Raw genomic sequence first — 23,938 nt, forward strand, 5'->3', positions numbered from 1 at the left:
CCCGTACCGTATCACATTTTAAGTCAATAGCTTAATCCTCTCAAAAATTATCGCGAGGACTAACGAACAGACAGACTAGTGGTTCGCGAGACCGAGACCCGCTTAATCTCGGTCTCGAAAAAACAATCTTGTCAATTACGTCAGGATGTGGAAGTTAAACAATATATGTGTCGTATAATATACCATACATTTTTGAAAATGAATAACTTTTTTATTATTGCTATCTTTATTTGCCTAAAATGTACAAGCAATTTAGTCTTTTTATAAAGATTTTTGTGATGCAAAAATTTATCAGATTTACGTAATAAATTACGTAATAAATTGAAATGATTGAAGTCGATTATTAGAATGATGCTTAAAACGTTGCAGATTATCAAAACATTTCGTGAGCTGATATTTTAGAAAATAAAACAAATACGGAACGTTTCTTCCATTTTTACCATCTTCCGAAAAGAATAATGATGCCACACAGAGACCGTAAATCAGTGCAGAAGAACAAAGTTCCAAGGTAAACAAATTTACAAAACTTTCATCAAAACGCAAAAGATCTCACAAACAAGTAAATCAAACTGAATATCCGCTCCTAGAAAAATCAAGTCAATTTCAGCGCCTGATGATCCAACACTGATTTATGCTCAAAAATTTCAGGGAAAAAACACTGATCGAACACGCTATTGATAAAATAATTTTTGGGGTGGAAATGAGATCTGATGACACCCAAGTGGCACAAATGTCGAGCCTATATTATTCTCCGTACCCAAAGTTGATCTCATCTTCAACAACCATCGCAGTACCTCATACTTCGCCTTCATCTCCTTACTCTTCACAGAGTTATCTATCTTTTCTATTTGTAACATCTGATTATGGACAGTCATCAAAGACAGTATTACAAAAACCTGAAAACCTTCCATATTCTGAAGCTCATGCTCCTTTAGTCTAATCCAAGAAGACTGGATATAAGCACGCTGATCTTTGCGCTTCCCAAATGAGGTGACGTCTACGCAAAATTGAACGATAACTGGATTCGCCGAGTAGCAACTTCGGCGCTGTTGGTCAGAAGTGGGCCTCGCTCTGATTGGCTACTTTAAGCGTTCTTTTTATTTTCGCTTGCCTCATCTTGACGTTTTCAAAAGAGATTTTTTGATAAAAAATCGTTTTAAATTCATTTTCAATATAAATAAGGCGTTGTAACGTTCGCGGTTTCACGATTGGCTCTCATTCTGATCGGGAAAACAAAAGGGTTTTGGCTCTTTTCAAGACTCCACAGGTCAGTATATTATTATATTAGTATGAATTTTTTTGTTTAATTCTTCATATATTTTTCGAATTTTCTAATATATCAAAAACTGTTTCGCATAAATTACTTTTTTTCGTTTGTGCAGGATGAATATAGATTTCGGTATTTGATTGTGTTAAAAAGGGTAAATATGTATGCGAATGGCACTTTCCTAAAAAATATGTTGTGTAAGAAATAAGGCACAATCAGCGATGTGAACGTCGACCACGTGCGTTATGTATGGGTTCGGTCTCGGGTTCGAGACACCATTAAGATTAGTTTTGTTTATATTAGGCACTAGGCTTACATAATATGAAAAAAGGAAAAGGACAGTTTAAGAAGAACGGTTGAATAGCACGTTACGTTGCGCATATATTTTCTAGTTTATCACGATAATTTTAAATATTGTAATAAAAGTAAAGTTTTATTAAATAAGTCGCCTTTTTGGTAATATTCTTACAAGTCAGAAGTGTGATCAACAGCCTTAAGGCCCTGGTCAATTTTTTTTTCTCTTGTCTGCGTTAAAATGGGAAAACAAAAAGAAAAATAAAAAAAAAGTGACCAAAAGTCGAAGCACGATCGACGTGACCGACGGTCTCACGGAAAACGAACACGCGATCGGTCGACACCTACGAGTAGTTGTACGAGTACGGATAGTGAAAATGCTACTTTAAAAAAACAATTAAAAATGTTAAAAAAAGAGGTTGACGAACTTCAAAATAAGCCGTCTACGTCTGCCGCGATGTGTTAAAGTGATGAACAAGCCATTCCGGTGTTTGACTGTTCAAAAGACGATATTACGGTCGATAAGTGGGTAACAAAAGTGGACACTTTAATGAACAGGTACCAATGGAGCAATGAATACGTTATAAGGATTATAGCCAGTAGATTGAGAGGACATGCACGACAGTGGTATTATGAACAAACAAAAAATGATGTTTCCTGGGACGAAATGAAAAGCGGTATGCTGTAATTGGAGGTATCAATGACTAAAATATTGTAAGAACTATACGATCTGCACAACTACAAAATGCAGATAAGCTTTTTGCTTATTTAAATACGCTTGGTAGCATGCCATTATTGCCATTATTATTCCACAAAGAAAAAAAAAATTATACAAAGTTTTCTAAAAATCCTTCTACACAAAGTAATTCGACAAATTTATTGAAACGCAAAGTTCAGACAAATTCTTGTTATAATTGTGGCATAAGTGGGCATATTGCAAGGGAATGCCGAAAGCCTCGTTTAGAATGTTTTATTTGTAAAAAATTAGGGCATTTGCATGATAAATTTCCTATGAAAATAACAAACGTTAATTTAATACTAAATGAACCAAAAAAATTATTTAATCAAATTGGACTCCATAATATGTTTATAAAACGGCTTACATAAATGGTCATAAATCTAGCTGCCTTATTGATACTGGTAGTGCCAAAACCCTCATAAAAACATCAGCTGTTAATAAATATGATTTGACGGCTAGGCCATGTCAAGAAAATACCCTTCGTGGCTTTACAGGCAGTGAGCAACTGATACTCCTATTGTGTATCATCCATACCGTCTACCAGAAAAAGAAAAGGTTATATTACGAGAAATGATAGCAGAACTACTTGAAAATAATATTATAAGACAATTAAATTCACCTTATGCTAGTCCAGTAATTCTAGTAAAAAAGAAAACTGGAGTTTGTCGTACTTGCATAGATGATCGGCGACTAAATTTAATAACGATTAAGAAGAGAAGTATTTTACCAGTGATTGATAAACAACTTGATCGATTAGGTGGAAATACATATTTTACATCTTTAGACTTAGCGAATGGTTTTTATCAAGTGCCCATGGAGGAAAATTCGATTGAAAAGAATGCCTTTGTTACGCCCGACGGATACTTTGAATTTTTACGAATGCCGTTTGGTTTAACTAACGCACCGGCTGTTTTCCAACAACTTATAAACAATGTATTAGGAAACTTGAAAAATACAGTTGCTTTCCCATATATTGATGACATTATTATACCATCCGTTACCATTGACCAAGGACTAAAGAGGTTAAATCAAGTTTTGACTAAATTTAGAGAACATAATTTGACTTTGAAGATAAGTAAATGTTCTTTTCTCAAGACAGAAATATTATAAATAGGACGAGAAATAAGTGTTCAAGGAGTGAAACCTGGTAAGGAAAAAGTAAAAGCAGTTCTGGATATGCCGGCCCCCACTAATATAAAACAGTTAAGGCAGTTTATAGCATTATTTTAGGAAATTTACAGCTGGATATGCTATTATTGTGGCACCACTTACAAGTTTGACAAGAAAACATGTCAGATGGATATGGGCAAGTCCTCAAAAGAATGCTTTTGAACAAATCAAAAGGGTACTAACAAACGAGCCAATCCTTACTATATTTGATCAAAAGTTAAGGACCGAGTTACACACCGACGCATATGCGATAGGTGTAGGAGCGATATTACTGCAGTTTGACTCAGAGGGAAAACAACACATAATATCATATTTCAGCAAGCAGACAACAAATGATCAAAGACAATACCATGCATATGAATTGGAAACTATGGCAGTGGTATTGGCCTTACGGTATTTTCTAGTATATCTATTGGGAATAGATTTCAAGGTCGTTACTGATTGTAATGCTTTACGAACGACGCTTTCAAAAAAAGATCTTTTACCTAGAATTGGACGTTGGTGGCTAGAAATACAAGAATATTCATTTAGTATAGAATATCGCCCAGGCTCACGAATGACGCACGTTGATGCATTAAGCGAGAATCCAGTTTATGATTATGAAGTATTTACGATAGTTATTACTGAAGATGAATGGATTATTGGAGCTCAGTTACAAGAGGAACAGTTAAAAATAATTAGAAAGATACTTGTATTAGGGAATATTACAAACGAGAGCAAGCAATATTTCAAGGAATACGAACTTAAAAATGATAAAGTATACCGCAAATTAGATAATGGTAAGACAGCTTGGGTGGTTCCCAAGATGGCCAAAATGTCGTCTTTGTCATGATGATGCAGGACATCTAAGTGCTGAAAAGACATTACAACAAATCCAAAAAAAATATTGGCTTCCTAAAATGCGAAGGTTTGTTACTAAGTACGTAGGTACTTGTTTAAATTGTGCTTATTATAAAAACAATGCATCAAGTAGAAAACAGTGCAAATTAAATCCCATCGAAAAGCAACCAATTCCTTTCCACACGATTGATATTGATCACGTGGGACCATTTAAAACTAGCAGAAAAAAGAATAAGTTTATATTGGTAATTGTTGACGCCTTTACGAAATTTTGTTTGATTGAACCTGTTAAAAGTCAAAAAGCGAAGTATGTTGTTAATGTATTATTGAATATGATGTATATATTTGGAGTTCCGAGTCGCATTGTTAGTAATCGGGGATCGGCATTTACATCAAAACCATTTAAAGACTTCTGCGAGCTATACGGTATCAAGCACACGTTAAAGGCCGTCGCGACACCACGTGCTAACGGACAGTGTGAACGATATAACAGAACAATATTAAATTCGTTAGCTACAACAGCTGCTGGTAAAAATCCTAACGAATGGGACCTTTACGTAAAACAAGTGCAAAGTGCCATAAATACTTCTCACAACAAGGCAATTAATGTTACGCCTATGGAGGCTTTGATGGGGTATAATCCAAGACACATTTTTATATATTTGTGATGTGAGCCCAGCAATTGCATCCTCCATCGATCTACCCTCCATGAACCCATACTGATTCTCGGATATCAATTTGTATTTTTTTAAGAATTTCATGATTCTACTTTTTAGCACTTTTTCAAAAATTTTTGCTATGTTTGTTAACAGCGAAATTGGTCTGTAGTTTAAAATATCCAGTCTACTTCCAGATTTTAGCAAAGGAGAAATAATACCTATTTTTAATGGTTTTGGAAAATATCCCTTTTTTATACATTTATTTATTAAAAATGCTAATGGGTATGAGATTTGACTGTCTATTAATTTTAAGATTTCAGTACGTATACCATCAAAACCGGGGGATTTTTTTGTCTTTCATTTTTTTATAATCTTTAATATTTCTTGTTCAGTAACAAAATTAAGAAACATATTGTTTGCTATTTCAGGTTCGTTGTCAATAAAATTTTTAGGTTTTTTAATTTTTTTGGCATAGTTTTCCCCTACTGAGCAATAGTGTTTATTAAATACGTCGGCCATTTTTTTTTACCAGATATAATTTTATTTTTTGATTTTATTTTTTCAATTTCCTGATTTTTTTGGTTTTTGTTACAAATTTTATTGACTGAATCCCATAGGCATTTGGTGTTTTGTTGGTGACTTAGTAATTTTTCAAAATATTGTTTTTTTGAGGCGGCGATGGATTTTGCAAGACTTCTTTTACACATGTTGTAATTTTGTTTTAGAGGTAAATTATTAGGATATTTTTTTAATTCTTGATGTAGTACATTTTTACTATTAATAGCATTTAGTAGGCTTGGACTAATCCAACCCTTCCTTGGAATTTTTTTTTTGTTTATTTTAACGTTTTTTGTATTTTTTTGCATGATTTTTGTTATGTTATTTATAAAAATGTTCGTCATTTCATCTAAGTCTGATGTCCTATTTCAATGATAGTTGGATAATGATCCGTTATCTTGTAATTTAACAAATAAGCTTTAATATTTTCAGAATTTCCGGCTTTAACAAAGTAGTGGTCTAGACAGGATTTCTGTAAATTTCTCTCCCAAGTGCAAACATTATTTACATACGAAACATAGGAGTTTGCATTAAGAAGGTTAAGATATTCTTGAACATGATTTAAATCTTGTTTTTCCTTTAGGATATTAATATTAATATCCCCACAAATAACGTGAACATCCAACCTAGGCAACTCAGATAAATAATGAAGCAAGTCTGCATTAAAAACGTCAGCATCTGTGGACGGTGGTCTGTATATAGCAGTAATTTTAAAAGATTCATTTTTTTGTTGAGTTAGATCAATATCAATAAAATTTATATTTGACAATTTTTTTATTTCATATTTATAACTGAACTTTTGACTAATGTATACAAAAACACCGTCATTTTTATTAATATTGCCATGATTGTAAAGCAAATCATATCCTGAAATATTTAAAATATCTGTGTTCAATATCTGAAAAGTGAATGAACATTGCTGATTCATATATTTTAAACGAAATCCAAGAAGACTTGCATAGAATGGATTTGCAAGAATTACGTAACAAGAAAAGTGACCATATTTCCGAAGATCAAACAAAGCAGAAAGAACGTTATGACAAGTCAAGACGAGAGGCCATTAAGTACTCAGTTGGAGATCTAGTAATGGTAAAAATCACGAGTGAGGCAGCTACTGGCGGAAGCCGAAAACTACTACCTAAATTCAGAGGACCTTTTCGAGTTACAAAGGTTTTGATTAACGATAGATACGAGGTAGAAGATTTACGAAATCATCGAAAAACAACACGAACGGTTGTTGCTGCTTACATTAAGCGATAGCTTAGTTTTCAAGACGATGAAGTAGATCAACGGATCTCTTAGACGGAAGATCACCGGATCTTTACGTATTACGCAGATATCAACGGATCTCTTAGACGAAAGATCAACGGATCTTTACGTATTACGCAGAGATAAACGGATCCCTTAGACGGAAGATCAACGGATCTTTATGTATTACGCAGAGATCAACGGATCTCTTAGACGAAAGATCAACGGATCTTTACCAACACGAAAAGATCGACGAATCTTTACTTATTGACATTCTTACGAAAAGATCATCTGATCTTTACCAACACGAAAAGATCAACGCATCTTTACGTATAGTGATACATTTATGAAAAGATCGAGGGATCTTTACTTTATTTATGAAAACATCCATGGATATTATGAGATTTTTACGATAATATTGTTTAAAGAGAACGTTGTTGTATGAAAAGATCAAAGTTTTACTCTTTTCAGCACTTCTTAAAGCCTGAGGACAGGCTTATATACAGGATGGCCGAATGTAAGAAATAAGGCACAATCAGCGATGTCAACGTCGACCACGTGCGTTATTTATGGGTTCGGTCTCGGGTTCGAGACACCATTAAGACTAGTTTTGCTTATATTAGGCACTAGGCTTACATAATACGAAAAAAGGAAAAGGACAGTTTAAGAAGAACGGTTGAATAGCACGTTACGTTACGCATATATTTTCTAGTTTATCACGATAATTTTAAATAATGTAATAAAAGTAAAGTTTTATTAAATAAGTCGCCTTATTTTGGTAACATTCTTACAGTTGTCAGGATATATCGTAAAGTAAAATATTTATATAGAACGAAATTTTGTTTGTCTAATACAACGCACAGCACAAATTTTTATTGATGTGGACCCGCCTTTACGATGCTCTTCTTTCTTATTATGATGTGAGCGTACCTTCAACATTAGAGCGACAAATGAGTTTATGACAGAATTGACAGACTTGAATATTCTTTAATTTTTATTTGATTTTATTTATATATTTATCAGCAATATTTTTGTGTTCTTTAATACACAGTATACATAATAAATTTAATATTATGCTTGTTTACTATTTTGTTTATTGTGGTTTGTGATTTTAATGTATTACTTTTTGATGGATGCATACTTGACTTTTTAATTTTTTTCTTTTTTCTTAATTTTAAAAATAATGGCCACTACTCAAAGGGCTTTTACACAGAAATTGACAAAGTAACCACTGGCCTTACAATTAAATACATAGCTAATTTTCAAATTTTAGGCAACATGCAGCAGATGTACGCAAGAACGTTTCCAGCCATAAAACTAGACTTATTTCACCATCCTTAAACTCTGTAAGTATCTCAAATTAGTAGTAACCAAATAATTAAATATTTAGCTGGGTTCTAGGATGACAGACAGGTCATTGTATGTATAGCAACAAACACGTAATGCAGTTTAAATAAATTAAAAAGTAATCTGTTAAAACAAAGTTACCTGTGATATTGGCAACTGTTTTTCTCAACTAGGTTTTAATTCCAAAGAACTCTATAGCCCATACATTTGTTTTGCTAGACAAGGATTTCTTGTCAATTTTGTTCAATCCACAAAATTTGCAAACAAATTGCACAAATTTTTCAGGTAAGGTGGTTTTACACTATTAGCTATAACATCAGAAAACTACATAATAATTTAAATAAACCATATAATAATTTTATTCTGTAATTTAACACTGCCATGGTTTAATAATCCGTAAATCTATAAAACAAATCAAACCAAATCTTTTTTTTTTTCATCAACATCATAACAATGTATAGAAATTGTCAATAAAAAACTACAATGCTAATAAAAAGAGTATAAAATTACAAAGATATGAAAGGAAACAAATTTAACTCAATTTAGTCAATAAATCTACAGTTAAAGAACTCTGTCCACAAGTAACTATATTTAAATGTTAATAAATGCTCTATTCTCTCATTTTTTAGAAAACTGTTGCCAATCAATTTTGACTATAGAGCAAATAATTTTGTGTTGGCCAGAGTGGATGAGGAGATTGATCTGGGAATGACTTATGATGCAAAATTAAGTTTCGCTAAGAATATAGCAAAAATAGTTTGTGACGCTGCCAAATTGTTGGGTTTTGTTTATGGAAACTGTCGGCACACACTTTGAAAATATTAATACTTTAAAACTACTTTTTTTTACTTACATACACTCAAAAATAGAATACGGATCTCTAATTTGGTACCCAATTTATAGCTACCTGACAGATGATATTGAGCGCATTCAGCGCAAGTTTATGAAGTATCTCTGGTTTAGAGAGGAAGGTGTCTTTTCAGCCAGAGGTTTGGATAGTCAATTATACTTAAATAAATTTAATATTATACCCTTAGCAAAAAGAAGAGAAATTCTTTCCACAAAATTCTTATATAATCTTATTCATAACAAGATTGACTGTCCCACCCTTTTGCCTGGATTAAATTTTAGGGTACCAAGAATAAACTCTAGGCATTTTAGATTATTTTATGTAAATCCCGCTAGGACTAATATTTTGCTTAAATCCCCTATTAATATAATGTGTCAGAATTATATTAATAATAATTTAAATGAACAGTTCGATATTTTTGTTGACAGTTTAATGTCCATTATAGAAGGTATTAAGTAAATAGGTGATGCAGAGTCTTTCTAGTATGTATATAGATAGTCTGTTTAAGTGCATAGAATGTTAAGCATTTTGATTTTTCATTTTTATACTTATTTTGGTAAATTTTTTTTTTCCTTTTATTCTTTCCTGTAATTGGGTAACAAACCTGTTGGAAATAAATGCCTCTTTTTTTTTTTTTTAACAAGTAAAAAGGACAGTCAGCTAACATGGTCCTAACAGCTTTCTTAAAAGTTGGAAGTCTTAGCTCTATTCTACATGAGAGATGATTAAAAATTTTGAGATGAGAGTAATTTCCGGAGCATCCTGTACCTGCAACAACCGGGTGAAAGGGACATATAATAATAATAATAAGCTTTATTTCCGAAAGGTTACATATACCCAGTTACAGGAAAATCAATTAAATATATAAATGTACGAATGCATGAATTGTATTAGATTCATGCAACTAAACTATAAAAGAACTATAAAAGAATTGCTATATAATAAAAAAAAAAAAAAAGTAGTGAACTTGAGAAAATAAATAATAAAAAATCAACACTAAATTAGGATAAGAATCAAGAATTAATTTAAATCAGAAGACCAAAAAAAAAAAAAATGAGTAAATAAATGTATTCAAGCTAAAAACTAAATAACTAAAAACTAAATAACCTAGCCTCCCCCACCGACCATACGCAGGTGATTCAAGATAAGTGCCAAATCATCATGGTGAATGTCACAAGAATCAGTATTATTTATATAACCATATAATTTATCTGCATTTGGAGTTTTATAAAAATTAAGATCTCTAGATCTCATGTGGTTGGATAGGATAAAGTGGAATGCACTAACGCATAATAAAAGCTTTTAAGTGTATATGCATCCACATAGGTCTTGAAACTGACTGCAAGATGGCATAATTGCTGCGGGACAGTCTATTGCATACAGATTCCACCTGAGGATCCCACAATAGATGTCTATCAATTACAATTCCCAAGAAATTGGTGGAGTGTTGTTGGATGAGGCTACTTGATGACTGCTCTTTAAGGAGTAAGCTCCGGTCCTGAATAGCTTGAATCAGAGTGAAAACAGTCAAATTGGTTTTCAAACTATTCAAACAAAAACCATTTTTCTGGCACCACGGTTGGGGGCTTCTCAGTGAATAGACTGATAGTCAGTACCCAAGACAAGTGCTGAGGTAGTGTCGGCAAAAAGTGTTATGTAGCTGTCATTAACCAGGAGAGGCAAGTCATTAATAAAAAGTAAAAACAAAATGGGCCCCAAAACACTACCCTGTGGAACCCCAGTGATGACAGTTGCCCAATCAGATATGGTCACCTGACCACTAACTTTCAATCTAACAGCCTGGGTTCTACCTATCAAATATGATAAAAGTATTTATAAGCCTTTATTTCCAACAGGCAACTTGCCCAATAACAGGAAACAGTTGCAAAACAATGATTGAAAGAAAAATATAATTAAAAAAAAACACACACAAACAAACCTAAAAGAATGAAAAGAAAAGAAAAAAGTAAAGTAAAGTCACATTCTCAAAAGTTATCCAAAAAATTAGAACAAATAACTATTAATATGATATAAAAACCCAATTATAAAAGTTTAATAAGATAATCACATATTCAACAAAATTAAATTAAATTAACTGCAATATACCTACTAACTATAACTTAAACACATGGGTCTTTAATCCCAAGAGTAATGATCCACCAAGATATCGACAATCACATGAACCGGAGAGAAATTTATATCGCACATGTGACACATCCGATTAAATATAGCGCATATTGTATATAGTGGCGATTTCAACAGGATGTTAGTATGAGGCCTTGGCAGAAAGAATGTTAGGGGATGTCTAGCATTAAGCCTAGGCATCATGAAACGTACACCAGAAAGAAGTACAGGACTATAAATGAATCCATTCAGTAACCCATGCAGGAATTTTACAGAGAAGATCATTCTTCTGAGATGTAATGGATATAGATTGAAGCGTTCCAATAGTTGCCAATGATCAAACCCTCTTACTGGATATATGCCATCCTGCCTGAAGGCCAAAAACTTAGCAAATCTACGCTGAACAGATTCAAGGAGACCAACATGATTCTGATAGAGCAGGTTCCATATAATGCAGCCAAACTCCAGTTTTGATCTCACAAAGCAACAGAAAAGCAGTCTTAATGTAGATTCCAAAGTAAAACTCTGAGAACTTCTAATTATGAACCCAAGCCTTCTCAGGGCTGACTTGACTATGTTGTTGAAGTGTGGAACGAATGTAAATTCAGAGTCAAAGGTTATACCAAGATCAGTAATTTGCTCTAATCTACTCGATAGACTACTAAATAGTATCATTAATGAAGTAATTAAAATTTAAGGGTGTTTTTGATCTAGAGTAACTGACCACACTACACTTAGCCGCATTCAAGCCTAACTTGTTAACAGCGCACCATACCTCCAATGTATTTAGACAGTTCTGAAGAAAAACACAATCCTCCAAACCATATACATTTAAATATAGCTTCAAATCATCAGCAAAAGCCAGCCTATGACAAGTGAGTGACTCAATCAAGTCATTTATAAAAAAACTACAAAAACTTTATGAAGTATCTCTGGTTTAGAGAGGAAGGTGTCTTTTCAGCCAGAGGTTTGGATAGTCAATTATACTTATATAAATTTAATATTATACCCTTAGCAAAAAGAAGAGAAATTCTTTCCATAAAAGTTTATATAACCTTATTCATAACAAGATTGACTGTCCCACCCTTTTGGCTGGATTAAATTTTAGGGTACCAAGAATAAACTCTAGGCATTTTAGATTATTTTATGTAAATCCCGCTAGGACTAATATTTTGCTTAAATCCCCTATTAATATAATGTGTCAGAATTATATTAATAATAATTTACATGAACGGTTCGATATTTTTGTTAACAGTTTAATGTCCATTATAGAAGGTATTAAGTAAATAGGTGATGCAGAGTCTTTCTAGTAGGTATACAGATAGTCTGTTTAAGTGCATAGAATGTTAAGCATTTTGATTTTTCTTTTTATACTTATTTTGGTAAATATTTTTTTTTAATTTTTTTTTCCTTTAATTCTTTCCTGTAATTGGGTAACAAACCTGTTGGAAATAAATGCCTCTTTTTTTTTTTTTTTAACAAGTAAAAAGGACAGTCAGCTAACATGGTCCTAACAGCTTTCTTATAAGTTGGAAGTCTTAGCTCTATTCTACATGAGAGATGATTAAAAATTTTGAGATGAGAGTAATTTCCGGAGCATCCTGTACCTGCAACAACCGGGTGAAAGGGACATATAATTTATCTGCATTTGGAGTTTTATAAAAATTAAGATCTCTAGATCTTATGTGGTTGGATAGGATAAAGTGGACTGCACTGACGCATAATAAAAGCTTTTAAGTGTATATGCATCCACATAGGTCTTGAAACTGCAAGATGGCATAATTGCTGCGGGACAGTCTATTGCATACAGATTCCACCTGAGGATCCCACAATAGATGTCTATCAATTACAATTCCCAAGAAATTGGTGGAGTGTTGTTGGATGAGGCTACTTGATGACTGCTCTCTAAGGAGTAAGCTCCGGTCCTGAATAGCTTGAATCAGAGTGAAAACAGTCGAATTGGTTTTCAAACTATTCAAAGAAAAACCATTTTTCGGGCACCATGGTTGGGGGCTTCTCAGTGGATAGACTGATAGTCAGTACCCAAGACAAGTGCTGAGGTATTGTCGGCAAAAAGTGTTATGTAGCTGTCATTAACCAGGAGAGGCAAGTCATTAATAAAAAGTAAAAACAAAATGGGCCCCAAAACACTACCCTGTGGAACCCCAGTGATGACAGTTGCCCAATCAGATATGGTCACCTGACCACTAACTTTCAATCTAACAGCCTGGGTTCTACCTATCAAATATGATAAAAGTATTTATAAACCTTTATTTCCAACAGGCAACTTGCCCAATAACAGGAAACAGTTGCAAAACAATGATTGAATGAAAAATATAGTTAAAAAAAACACACACAAACAAACCTAAAATAATGAAAAGAAAAGAAAAAAGTAAAGTAAAGTCACATTCTCAAAAGTTATCCAAAAAATTAGAACAAATAACTATTAATATGATATAAAAACCCAATTATAAATGTTTAATAAGATAATCACATATTCAACAAAATTAAATTAAATTAACTGCAATATACCTACTAACTATAACTTAAACACATGGGTCTTTAATCCCAAGAGTAATGAACCACCAAGATATCGACAATCACATGAACCGGAGAGAAATTTATATCGCACATGTGACAGATCCGATTAAATATAGCGCATATTATATATAGTGGCGATTTCAACAGGATGTTAGTATGAGGCCTTGGCAGAAAGAATGTTAGGGGATGTCTAGCATTAAGCCTAGGCACCATGAAACGTACACCAGAAAGAAGTACAGGACTATCAATGAATCCATTCAGTAACCCATGCAGGAATTTTACAGAGAAGATCATTCTTCTGAGATGTAATGGATATAGATTGAAGAGTTCCAATAGTTGCCGATGATCGAACCCTCGTACCGGATATATGCCATCCTGCCTGAAGGCCAAAAACTTAGCAAATCTATGCTGAACAGATTTAAGGAGACCAACATGATTCTGATAGAGAGGGTTCCATATAATGCAGCCAAACTCCAGTTTTGATCTCACAAAGCAACAGAAAAGCAGTCTTAATGTAGATTCCAAAGTAAAACTCTGAGAACTTCTAATTATGAACCCAAGCCTTCTCAGGGCTGACTTGACTATGTTGTTGAAGTGTGGAACGAATGTAAATTCAGAGTCAAAGGTTATACCAAGATCAGTAATTTGCTCTAATCTACTCGATAGACTACTAAATAGTATCATTAATGAAGTAATTAAAATTTAAGGGTGTTTTTGATCTAGAGTAACTGACCACAATACATTTAGCCGCATTCAAGCCTAACCTGTTAACAGCGCACCATACCTCCAATGTATTTAGACAGTTCTGAAGAAAAACACAATCCTCCAAACCATATACATTTAAATATAGCTTCAAATCATCGGCAAAAGCCAGCCTATGACAAGTGAGTGACTCAATCAAGTCATTTATAAAAAAACTAAAATACCAATCAAGTAGGAATGAAATATATTAAATAATCTCCCTGAAAAACCATACTGAGTTAATTTATGCAGCAAAATATAGTGATCTATCCCATCAAACGCTTTTTGGAAGTCGGTATAAATAACATCGACTTGAATATTAACATCAAGTGATTCACAGATGTGGCTAGACAGACAGGATAAGTTAGTAACACAAGATCGCCCGCTAAAAAATCCATGCTGGTCCACAGAGATGAGTTCTTTTGCGTGACTAAATAGCGACCGATTCAGGTTAATTTCGAACATTTTTGAGAAGTTACAGAGTAATGAGATTGGCGTGTAGTTCACGATTTGATCAGAGTCCCCAGCTTTTGAAATAGGTATTATTTTAGCAGTCTTCCAAATTTCAGGGATTTGTTCTGTTGACAGTATTAAGTTGAAAATGTAGGTCAGCGGATCAGCCAGGACACCAATGCAATCTTTAACCAAGAAGCTAGGCACACCGTCTACACCAGATATTAACTTATTTTTGAGTTTTTCTACTAGCCAAAATAATCTGGGAAGCATCAACGTTTCAAGTATTTGAGTAAAGCATGATTAATGGTATCAAATGCTTTAGTAAAATCAAAAAAGATACCAACAGATCTTAATTTCAATTCAAAATTATTCAATATATTTGTATAAAGAGATATTATAGCATCTGATGTAGAGAGTTCAGACCTGAATCCAAACTGATGACATGGCGGTATAGCAAAAGTGTCAAAAAACACAATAACTCTTCTTTTAAAAGATTTTTCAAAGATCTTTGAGAATACAGAGAGGAGAGCAATAGGCCTATAGTTACTCACTTCTGCTGTCTCCCCCTTTTTATGAAGAGGTATGACAACAGCTGATTTTAGCTCTAGGAAAATATCCAAACTGAAATGATAAATTCAGAAGATAGGTAGAGTCTATAAGACTGGACTTGCTAGAGTCAGACCGGATGACTTTTTCCTGGAGGAAGATTTTATAAGTGAAAGTGTTTCACCCTCAGTGCGAGGGAATAGAAAAAGAGATTGGGATAAACTGTTGAAAGGCATATTCATTCCCATGGATGCCTAAAAATTATCTGTGATCTTTCGCACTGACTCTACAAAAAAATTATTAAAGGTTTTAGCAATATTGAGGTTGCCAGTAACTTTCTTGCCATTATCAGTAACCAAATTAGGAACACACTTTGTTCCGCGACTTGAAAAGTTCGTGATTGAGTTAATAATTTCCCATGAGGCTCAAGTCATATTGTTAGAAGTAGCAACTTTGTTGAATTATAGGCTTTTTTAGCATTTACGATATTTTTTCTATGTACCTTCCATCTCCTTCTATAGGAAGTCAGTAACTCATGGTCATGAACGGCTTTAATTAAGTGAAGTAGTCTCAACTGCTTGCCCTCATTAAATATCAATGGTCTTATCCACTGATGAGACTTTCTGTGATATGGCTTCAATTTGTTTACATTAAGACTATGCCCTCTGCTATTTTAAAGAACTAAAATTAAACAAAAATACTTAAGCTTTGAACGAATTAAAGAATAATACATTACCTTAGGGATACCACACAATCAAAGCAGTGCTAGCTTACAGTTGCATATTATGAACCCCAAAGCTCTACTAGTATATGGCAAATGGACTGAATATGCAACACAATTTCAATTTATTTATTCATGTTCACAAAGAAAATCTTAATAATTATATCCATATCTAAAGTTAAAAATGTTTTAATAATAATTTACAAATCTTAAGAACTAGCAATAAAATACAGATCTGGTACATGATGTGTTAAAGGTTTACAATAAGAAGTGTATATAAAAGGTAAAAGATATATGGTACAGTATAGACAACTAACATAACAAAACACTCTTGACTACATTCAAACACTTTTTGTTCTAATAATAATAATAATAATAATAATTTATTGTGTTATTAATAATTGTCAATTTAAAAAAAAAAAATTTTAGATATAGAAAGTCAAAACTAAATTTTATTACTAGCTAACTAGAACTAACACAGAATCAGATCTATATTACCCTTACAATTCAAAATACTTAACCTAAATTAAAAAACACATAGTATAGAATTATACAAGATTAAAATTCACAGTTAAAGAACTCATTAACGCTATAGAACGATCTAATTATCAAAGAACCCTTAACATAACATTTACATGCTCTTCCAGTCTTTTCTTTAATTGAATTAAGCAGTTTGTTGAATAGTTTTACAATGTTTTGCATTGAACTCTGTATGGTCTGTTTTGGCATTTTTCCAAGAGGCAGTATATTGAGACATAATTGGCATTATTTCTGGTGTCATACTGTATGTAACTTTTTGTGAACAAGGAACAGTCTCCAGAATTACAATACAATATGATATTAGGACAGAGTGATTAAGGAACAGTGGTCTACAGGACTGTCGAATTTTAGCACAACACATCGCACGCAGTGCCCGTTTTTGCAATAAGAATACCAAGTGAAACAAGTATTCTGAAGAATACCATAATGAAGATGTTATTCGATTAGAGAGAACTATGCCATATGGGCCACTGCCAATCCCAGGTTGAATGATATAATTCGAAAAGCATAGCAACCAGAAGAGAGTTTTCTGTTCAACTGAATTATGTGGTTTCAAATTTAAAAGAATCACCAATGTACAAGCCAAGGAACTTTGCAGTACATAAATGGAAAAGTGTTTTATTGTTCAAAGATATGTCACCTAAGTCGCACTTAATGATCAGAATATTAGTTTTGGAAATATTGAGTACGAGACTATTGGAATTACACCATTCCTCCAGACACTGCATATTGCGCACAATAGGTCACTTCAACCTTTGAGGATCCCTGTCATGCCAAAGTATTGTATCATCTGCAAAAACCTTGAAGTGTCCACTAATGTTCAATCGAGACAAATCGTTAATGTACATTAAGAATAGCAGGGGACCCAAGACTGATCCCTGTAGGACACCAAAAGAAATAGGCAATTCAGAGGAACATGAATTATTAAAGAAAACTCTCTGCTTACGATCTGACAGGTAAGAGCAAAACCACTTGAGGGCGACTCCTCGGAAGCCATACATTTCCAGCTTACATAACATGGTTGGATGGTGCACGCAATCGAAAGCTGTCGACATATCACAGAATGCCGAAGCTGCAATGTCACCTGTATTGAGCCTGAGATACAGTTCCCGAAGAAATCACCCATATTACTAGATTTTAAAATCCAAACTGATGCGGATCAAGCAGTTTATGTCTGTTAAGAAATGAAACGACTCTCACCTTAACCAGCTTCTCCACTACCTTTCCTAGCAGAGGAAGCAATGCTAGGACGAAAATTGCAAGGTTCATTCAGATCATCTTCCTTATGAATTGGAACAATGTTAGCCCTATTAAGACAAGGAAAAAATAGGCTATTTGTAAAAGACTTATTCACTACATGAGCTAAACAAACTAAGGCCAGTGTAGGTAGAGTTTTAATGACACTTAATGGCACCCTGTCCCAACACGACGCGGTTCTGCCCTTTATAATAAACGTCTTTTATTTAACAAACAAATAATTTACAGTTGTGAGTATCATACATACATTTCTATAGGGATATAAGAGAGGCGAAGTCTACTCGTGTGGTTACTCTCACTTAACCTACCTAATCCCTCTTAAGTGAACGCTTCTAAGAAACTAGGTACTGCAATGTGGCTGCCCTTAGCCCGCAGAGAATTGACAATCCTTCAAGTTTGTTTTAGTTTATTAGAGGCATTTTCAATTCTCCTCGAGTAATAAAGAGATTAAGCCTTCTTCAGAGTAGATCTGTAAATTTTCCTGTAGTTATTATAGTAATTCATAAAGTAAGAATTATGTAATGAAAATTTTCCTATGTAATGTAAAGATCTCATATTTTTGGCTGCAACTTTTATTCCCTTTGTGTACCAAGGTTTCTTTTTCTTCTTTTTTTGGATGTGATCTGGGCCTGAAGCTCTTCAGATATGTAGCTTTTTTATAATGTTAATCACTTCCTCAACTGAAAATGGTAAAAATTTTGTCAGTAATTCAGTGTCGAGGTTGCATTCCCTAGGTGTTGTTAGTCGAGTGCCCCAGAACTCCTCGATGTTTTCTTTAGTGGGGTGAATGCTAATAGCAGTGTTGTTCAATGTTCAAAAAGGAAATTATCTTGTTTCCTTTTATTACTGGATTTATACCTTCTTAAACGACCTGAAAAAATAGATAGCTTTTGTTTAAGGGTGTCTAGGCATTGTTCCGGAGTACAGTTTCCTGCTGTGTATGTTGTTAGGTCTGACGCATGATTTTCTCTACTCTTTCCTGTACTTTTTTAATTTTGATACCTCCGATGTATACCTTTTGCCGGCTTTGTTATTATTATTATTATTAATATTATTATTTTAATTTTTTTTTGTGTAAAGCACCGTTGCTGTTACTAATTTAAAAATGATCTAATGTTTTGTCGCTGTTTAGTTTTTCGAGATATTTTGTGTTCTATGGAACCTTTGGTCTGACACTCAAATTATGAGATAGTTTTACCACTACCCAAAACTCTTTATTTTTACTCTCGGCACGTGTTTCGCTAACGATGTTAGCATCTTCGGGAAAAGATTAAAACTATTTTTTTTTAAACTATTTGAACTAATGCAATTAGCGGAAAATGCAACGAAGCATGCAATGAAGCATCTCAATTAGTTACTTAGTAAGTATATAACGCCATTTGTAAGTAGCGACATCCCTTATTCCTCTGCCTCCTTTTTCACGTGGTAGTGTAATTTTTCAACTGATGCTTTTGGGTGGTGTTTTCTGAATTTTTGTAAGTTCTGTCCTGATCTTTCTGTTTATTGCTTCTAGATTAGTTTGTGTACATTTAAGTATATCAAAGGAGTATTGAAGAGCAGATACGACATAGCTGTTTATGCAGGTTTCTTGAGTTTAATTAATTAAGTTTGGATTTCAGAAGGTTATGAAAGCGTGTTTCAAATTCTTTGGTGACTAATTTTTTTATTTGCATGTGTTCTATTTTATAGGTCTGTATAGGATTCCTAGGTATTTATATGCTTTGTTAGTCATGGCAGAAATTACTTTTTCTGGCTCCTAAAAATTTTTAATTTTTTTTTAAATAAAAGCGTAAACCACTACGAGTATTTTAATATCGTCACTAATTTTTGAACCATGTCTGCGTTTTCTTCAAGGCCAAAACCATATCTTTTGAATCGCAATAATTTTGTTTGTTTCTTATCTCGATAAACGCCGTGTGACTGTATTCAACATTTCCCATTTTAATTCCTCCCCAATGTTGAAATTTGCGTTAAGATTCCTAAAAGTAAATTGGAATCCATGTAAAAAAAGAATAATTTCTGATAGTTTAAGATACTTCTTACCTGACAGAATAGTCCTTACTTCGCTTGAGGGTTGTAAAACACAATATTTAAGTGCCCTCTATTCTTCCGCATCTAAAAATTCAGGAGCTCTTGGCCAATTTGCCACTACACTTAGTGGATTCCTATAATAAGTAAGAGCCTTTAAATCATGATAAACGTGCTGTTCCATTGAGTTGCGAGTTCCTGTTTGACTTTCAAAAGTGCGTTTTTTTTTCAAAAGTTTGATTGTTCTTGAACGCTTTTAAGTTCATGATCAATCATTTGCAACAACAATATATTTAAAATAACAAACGATAGTTCTATATTTTCTTAGAATGCCCAATTTCTCTACCGAAGATAAAGCTTCAGTAATGCATAAGTGTAGCGTATGATGGAATCAAGGATAATGATACTTTTGAAAATGCTCGTTTACTGCTTTTTTAATATTAGCACCATTATCAGATGCCCATAGCTTTTTAGCTACTTTTAATAGCTTCCATACAATTCCTTGCTAGCTAAGCTAAAACTCGCGCTTCATATTTATCTTCATAAATAAAACGACAAGTGACAGCTATATAGGTTTTATTACTATCTGAGATCCAGATGTTTAACTTGATTTTAAATTAGCTTTAATGATAAAGCAGCATCATGGTAATATTTTGGGAGTAAACTTTTTCCTATTTCGTGGAAAGTATCAAAGTTCACAAGTATACTCTAAGAAACCCTGGTTTTCCACAACAGATAAAAGTTGGTCATTAAAAAAGTTTTTAAGTATCATTTAATAATAAATTGTGATTAATTTTTAAAATTATACTTTCTGATAGGCTGACCCCAGCAGCGCGGTGGTATACACCTGCCTAGTAGTCGTGTGGGCCTGGGTTCGAATCCCAGACTTGACATGGTCGTTTGTGAGTGTCTGATTTAATTGCTACAAAATTATAGAGGTTGTTCCGGTTGAAACTCGTGACTAAATGTGCTTTAGGTCATTTAAGGTCATTAAAAAAAAAATTCTTTCTGATAGTTCGTTTGATGAATTTGAACCAAAAAGTTTTAATTGTGGTATAACGGATTTAGCACGGAAGTGGTTTGTGAGGAGATGCATGGACTTATCAAGGCTTCATCTGGCTCCACTTCCGTGTTGGAAGGACCTACTTGAGCTGATACTATAACTGCTATACAATATACTGCTATAACTGCGGGTACTATAGGCTGTGACTGAGGATTAATTTACGGTTTGGTTTTTTATGTTTTTTAATTCATCTGGCTGGGGTATAGAAACTTCTTGTTGCATGTAGTTTAAATAAATGCTGTTTTAAATTGGTGTTTCTACCAACATATTTTAAAATTTCCTTGCATATGTGTTCATATATGTTCATTGTGTTAACATAATTTCTAACTACTGACTTTTTTAAGGCTGTATCTCATTCGTAAACATCATTCACTATTTGAAATAATACTGACTGATCGCAGTTTATTAAGAATTTAACATTAAAATTATTAAAATATACTTTTTTAAGAAATCGCTACAAGGCAATGATCAAGGAACAAAAAAAAAGTAGAAAACTATTTGCCACGAAGTTATGAGCTTATAAAAGGTGTTATATTCCGCTTAGTCGAATTACAAACTGATAAAGATGGCTTGCTCTTTGCGATGTTGCCAATACACGCTCTAAAACTATTATTAATATGAATGATTTTTAATTCGAAATGTAATTTGGTTAGTAAAACAACTCAAACCCAATAATTCGATTATCTAAGTAATGCAATTTTTCCGATAACTTAACAAATGTACGAATGTATTATTATCAACACACTAAACGATAAAGATGCATAATGTTATTTTTAATTATGAGATTTCATTCCTATCCTAAGATTAATACTTACGTTATGCTGAATTTATATTTTTAAAAAAAGTTAAATATATTATTTGTGGTTTTATTTTCGGTTGTATTTAGGTATAGGAACATGATATATGAAAGGAATTTTGATGATCTTTTAGATCACTAGGTAATACAGAGTGCTCCATTCTTCAAGTCTTTTCAGTATTTTGGAATCAAACAGTAAAATCACGAATTTAAGCAACCTTGTATAATTAAAAACATATTTTTCTAAATAAAACAAATACATATTTCCTTGCGATGCTTGGTACATCCAAAATTTCAAGTTTTTACGAACGCAGATAGACTATTAAACAATCTTTAATTAGAGGTATGTTTTGAACAAAAAATAATGGAAAATAATTATTAACTAGAAAAGCGTTAAAAATAGATATAGAACAAAATTAGGAAAAAATATTCAGAAAAAAATTACGTGTTTAAAAATTCCAACATATACAGTGTATAGCATTGTTTACAGTGCATTTGAAATTTGAACAATGATGCTAAAAATATTTTACGATCACAAGCGATTACTCATTTTGTCTTGTCCCGTTTTCCGTAAACGTGCAACCTACTTTCCGACCGTGATGCACCTTTACATGTTTATACCAAAATAAATATGGTAAATAATTTAAAATTTTAGGGCTGGATAAATGAAATAGTTGAACCTTTGGATTTTGAAGAATTTGTTAGTACTTATCAGCTGGTTATTGATCGGGATCCATTAAGGAATATACTAGATGTACCCCCAGGAGATGTACACGTTGACGTTATAGAAAGACCCATAAGGACTGTTGAACCTATTTTGCCTGAAGAAAAAATGTAAGTATAGGAAAATAATTGCTTTGTGACGTTTTTATTTAAATGTGTAAACTTCATTTGAATCACGCCTATAAAGAACTTATATTTAACCCATTTCATCTTTACATTTATAGAGATACCCTTCTTCCTCATGTGCAAGCATGTGTGGAAACTTACCGATCAGTATGGAGGGTTGTTCGATACATGCATCGCCAATTTAGTAGTAGTAGCACTAGCAGATCAAATTTAGCCAAGTCTGTGCAACCAAGCCCTAAACAAGAGTTTGAAGTAGATTTTCAGGGATCATCAGATCCAACTAGCGACATTGGTAAAACGTTTAATATTATACAGCGACCGCCAGTGAAGTTCCGCATAAATTCGATAAAAATTAGAGACACGATTTTTTGAGAAAACGGTCGGACCCGTCGATTTTTATTTTAAGTTGCGCATTATTTCACATACATTTTTGTATACAGGGTGAAACAAAAAAAAAGATATGACGTCATCGGTAATTTTTTAAAATGAAATGCTATATTTTTTATGGTATTTATGAAATATAGGCGAAATTCCAAGTTTCGTATAACACACCTTATCTCAAAACTCAACGGTTTCAGAAATATTTACATTTAACCAACAAGAAAGCAAGTAAGTACATCTATTTACAAATTAAGATAAAATGAAGGATAAAATGTTATAAACTGTGAAAACTCTTATTAATGTATCAAATGTTCAAACTGATTCCCATTTACTTCTTGGCGGAAAGCAAGACGATTTACAAACTCATGTAAAACACTAACAATTATTTTTTCGGGTGATATATGTCTAATTTCATATCTAATTCTATTTTTCAAATCTTCTACGTTGTTTTGCTTCTCAATATAAACTTTACTTTTCAGGTACCCCCATAGAAAATGGTCGGATTTAGGTCTGGTGCCCTGGGCGGCCACTCTATTGGCCCTCTTCGTCCTATCCATCTTCCTGGGAACACTTTATCCAAGTAATTACGGACATCTCGAAAGAAATGTGGCGGTGCGCCGTTTTGCTGAAACCACAAATTATCTGTCGGGACAGCAGGGTCTTGTTCGTCTGGGTATAGGGCAGCCAAAGCAGGGATAAGATCTTCTTGAAGAAAATTTAAATAGCGTTGTCCTGTTAAGTTTTCTTAGAAAAAGTATGGCCCTATTACTTTATTTTCCACGATGCCAGCCCAAACATTAATAGATTTACGGTACTGTGTATGAGCCTCAGTTGCCCAGTGTGGATTTGACACTGACCAGTACCGACAATTTTGCCGATTTATGACACCGTTTAAACAAAAAGGTGCTTCATCCGAAAACAAA

The 23,938-nt window shown here is 33.2% G+C and overlaps 1 protein-coding gene across 3 annotated transcripts in view; it reads left to right on the forward strand.

Annotated features, from left to right (window-relative positions):
• LOC126748211 (dedicator of cytokinesis protein 7) overlaps window positions 1-23,938 on the forward strand; it is a 61,458-nt gene that overhangs the window by 964 nt on the left and 36,556 nt on the right. Inside the window, exons 1-5 of one of the 3 annotated variants that reach the window (XM_050457287.1) lie at window positions 7,985-7,999; window positions 8,049-8,121; window positions 8,177-8,407; window positions 22,441-22,619; window positions 22,733-22,926. In XM_050457287.1, coding sequence (XP_050313244.1) covers window positions 22,803-22,926 — 124 coding nt within the window. In that variant the 5' untranslated portion in view covers window positions 7,985-7,999; window positions 8,049-8,121; window positions 8,177-8,407; window positions 22,441-22,619; window positions 22,733-22,802. Of the gene's footprint in view, window positions 1-7,774; window positions 8,000-8,048; window positions 8,122-8,176; window positions 8,408-22,440; window positions 22,620-22,732; window positions 22,927-23,938 lie in introns of those variants that run through there. The other 2 variants (XM_050457288.1, XM_050457285.1) reach the window with 2 other exon arrangements.

Source organism: Anthonomus grandis, chromosome 22, assembly GCF_022605725.1.
Source record: "Anthonomus grandis grandis chromosome 22, icAntGran1.3, whole genome shotgun sequence".
In the NCBI taxonomy this organism is placed as follows: Eukaryota; Metazoa; Arthropoda; class Insecta; order Coleoptera; family Curculionidae; genus Anthonomus; species Anthonomus grandis.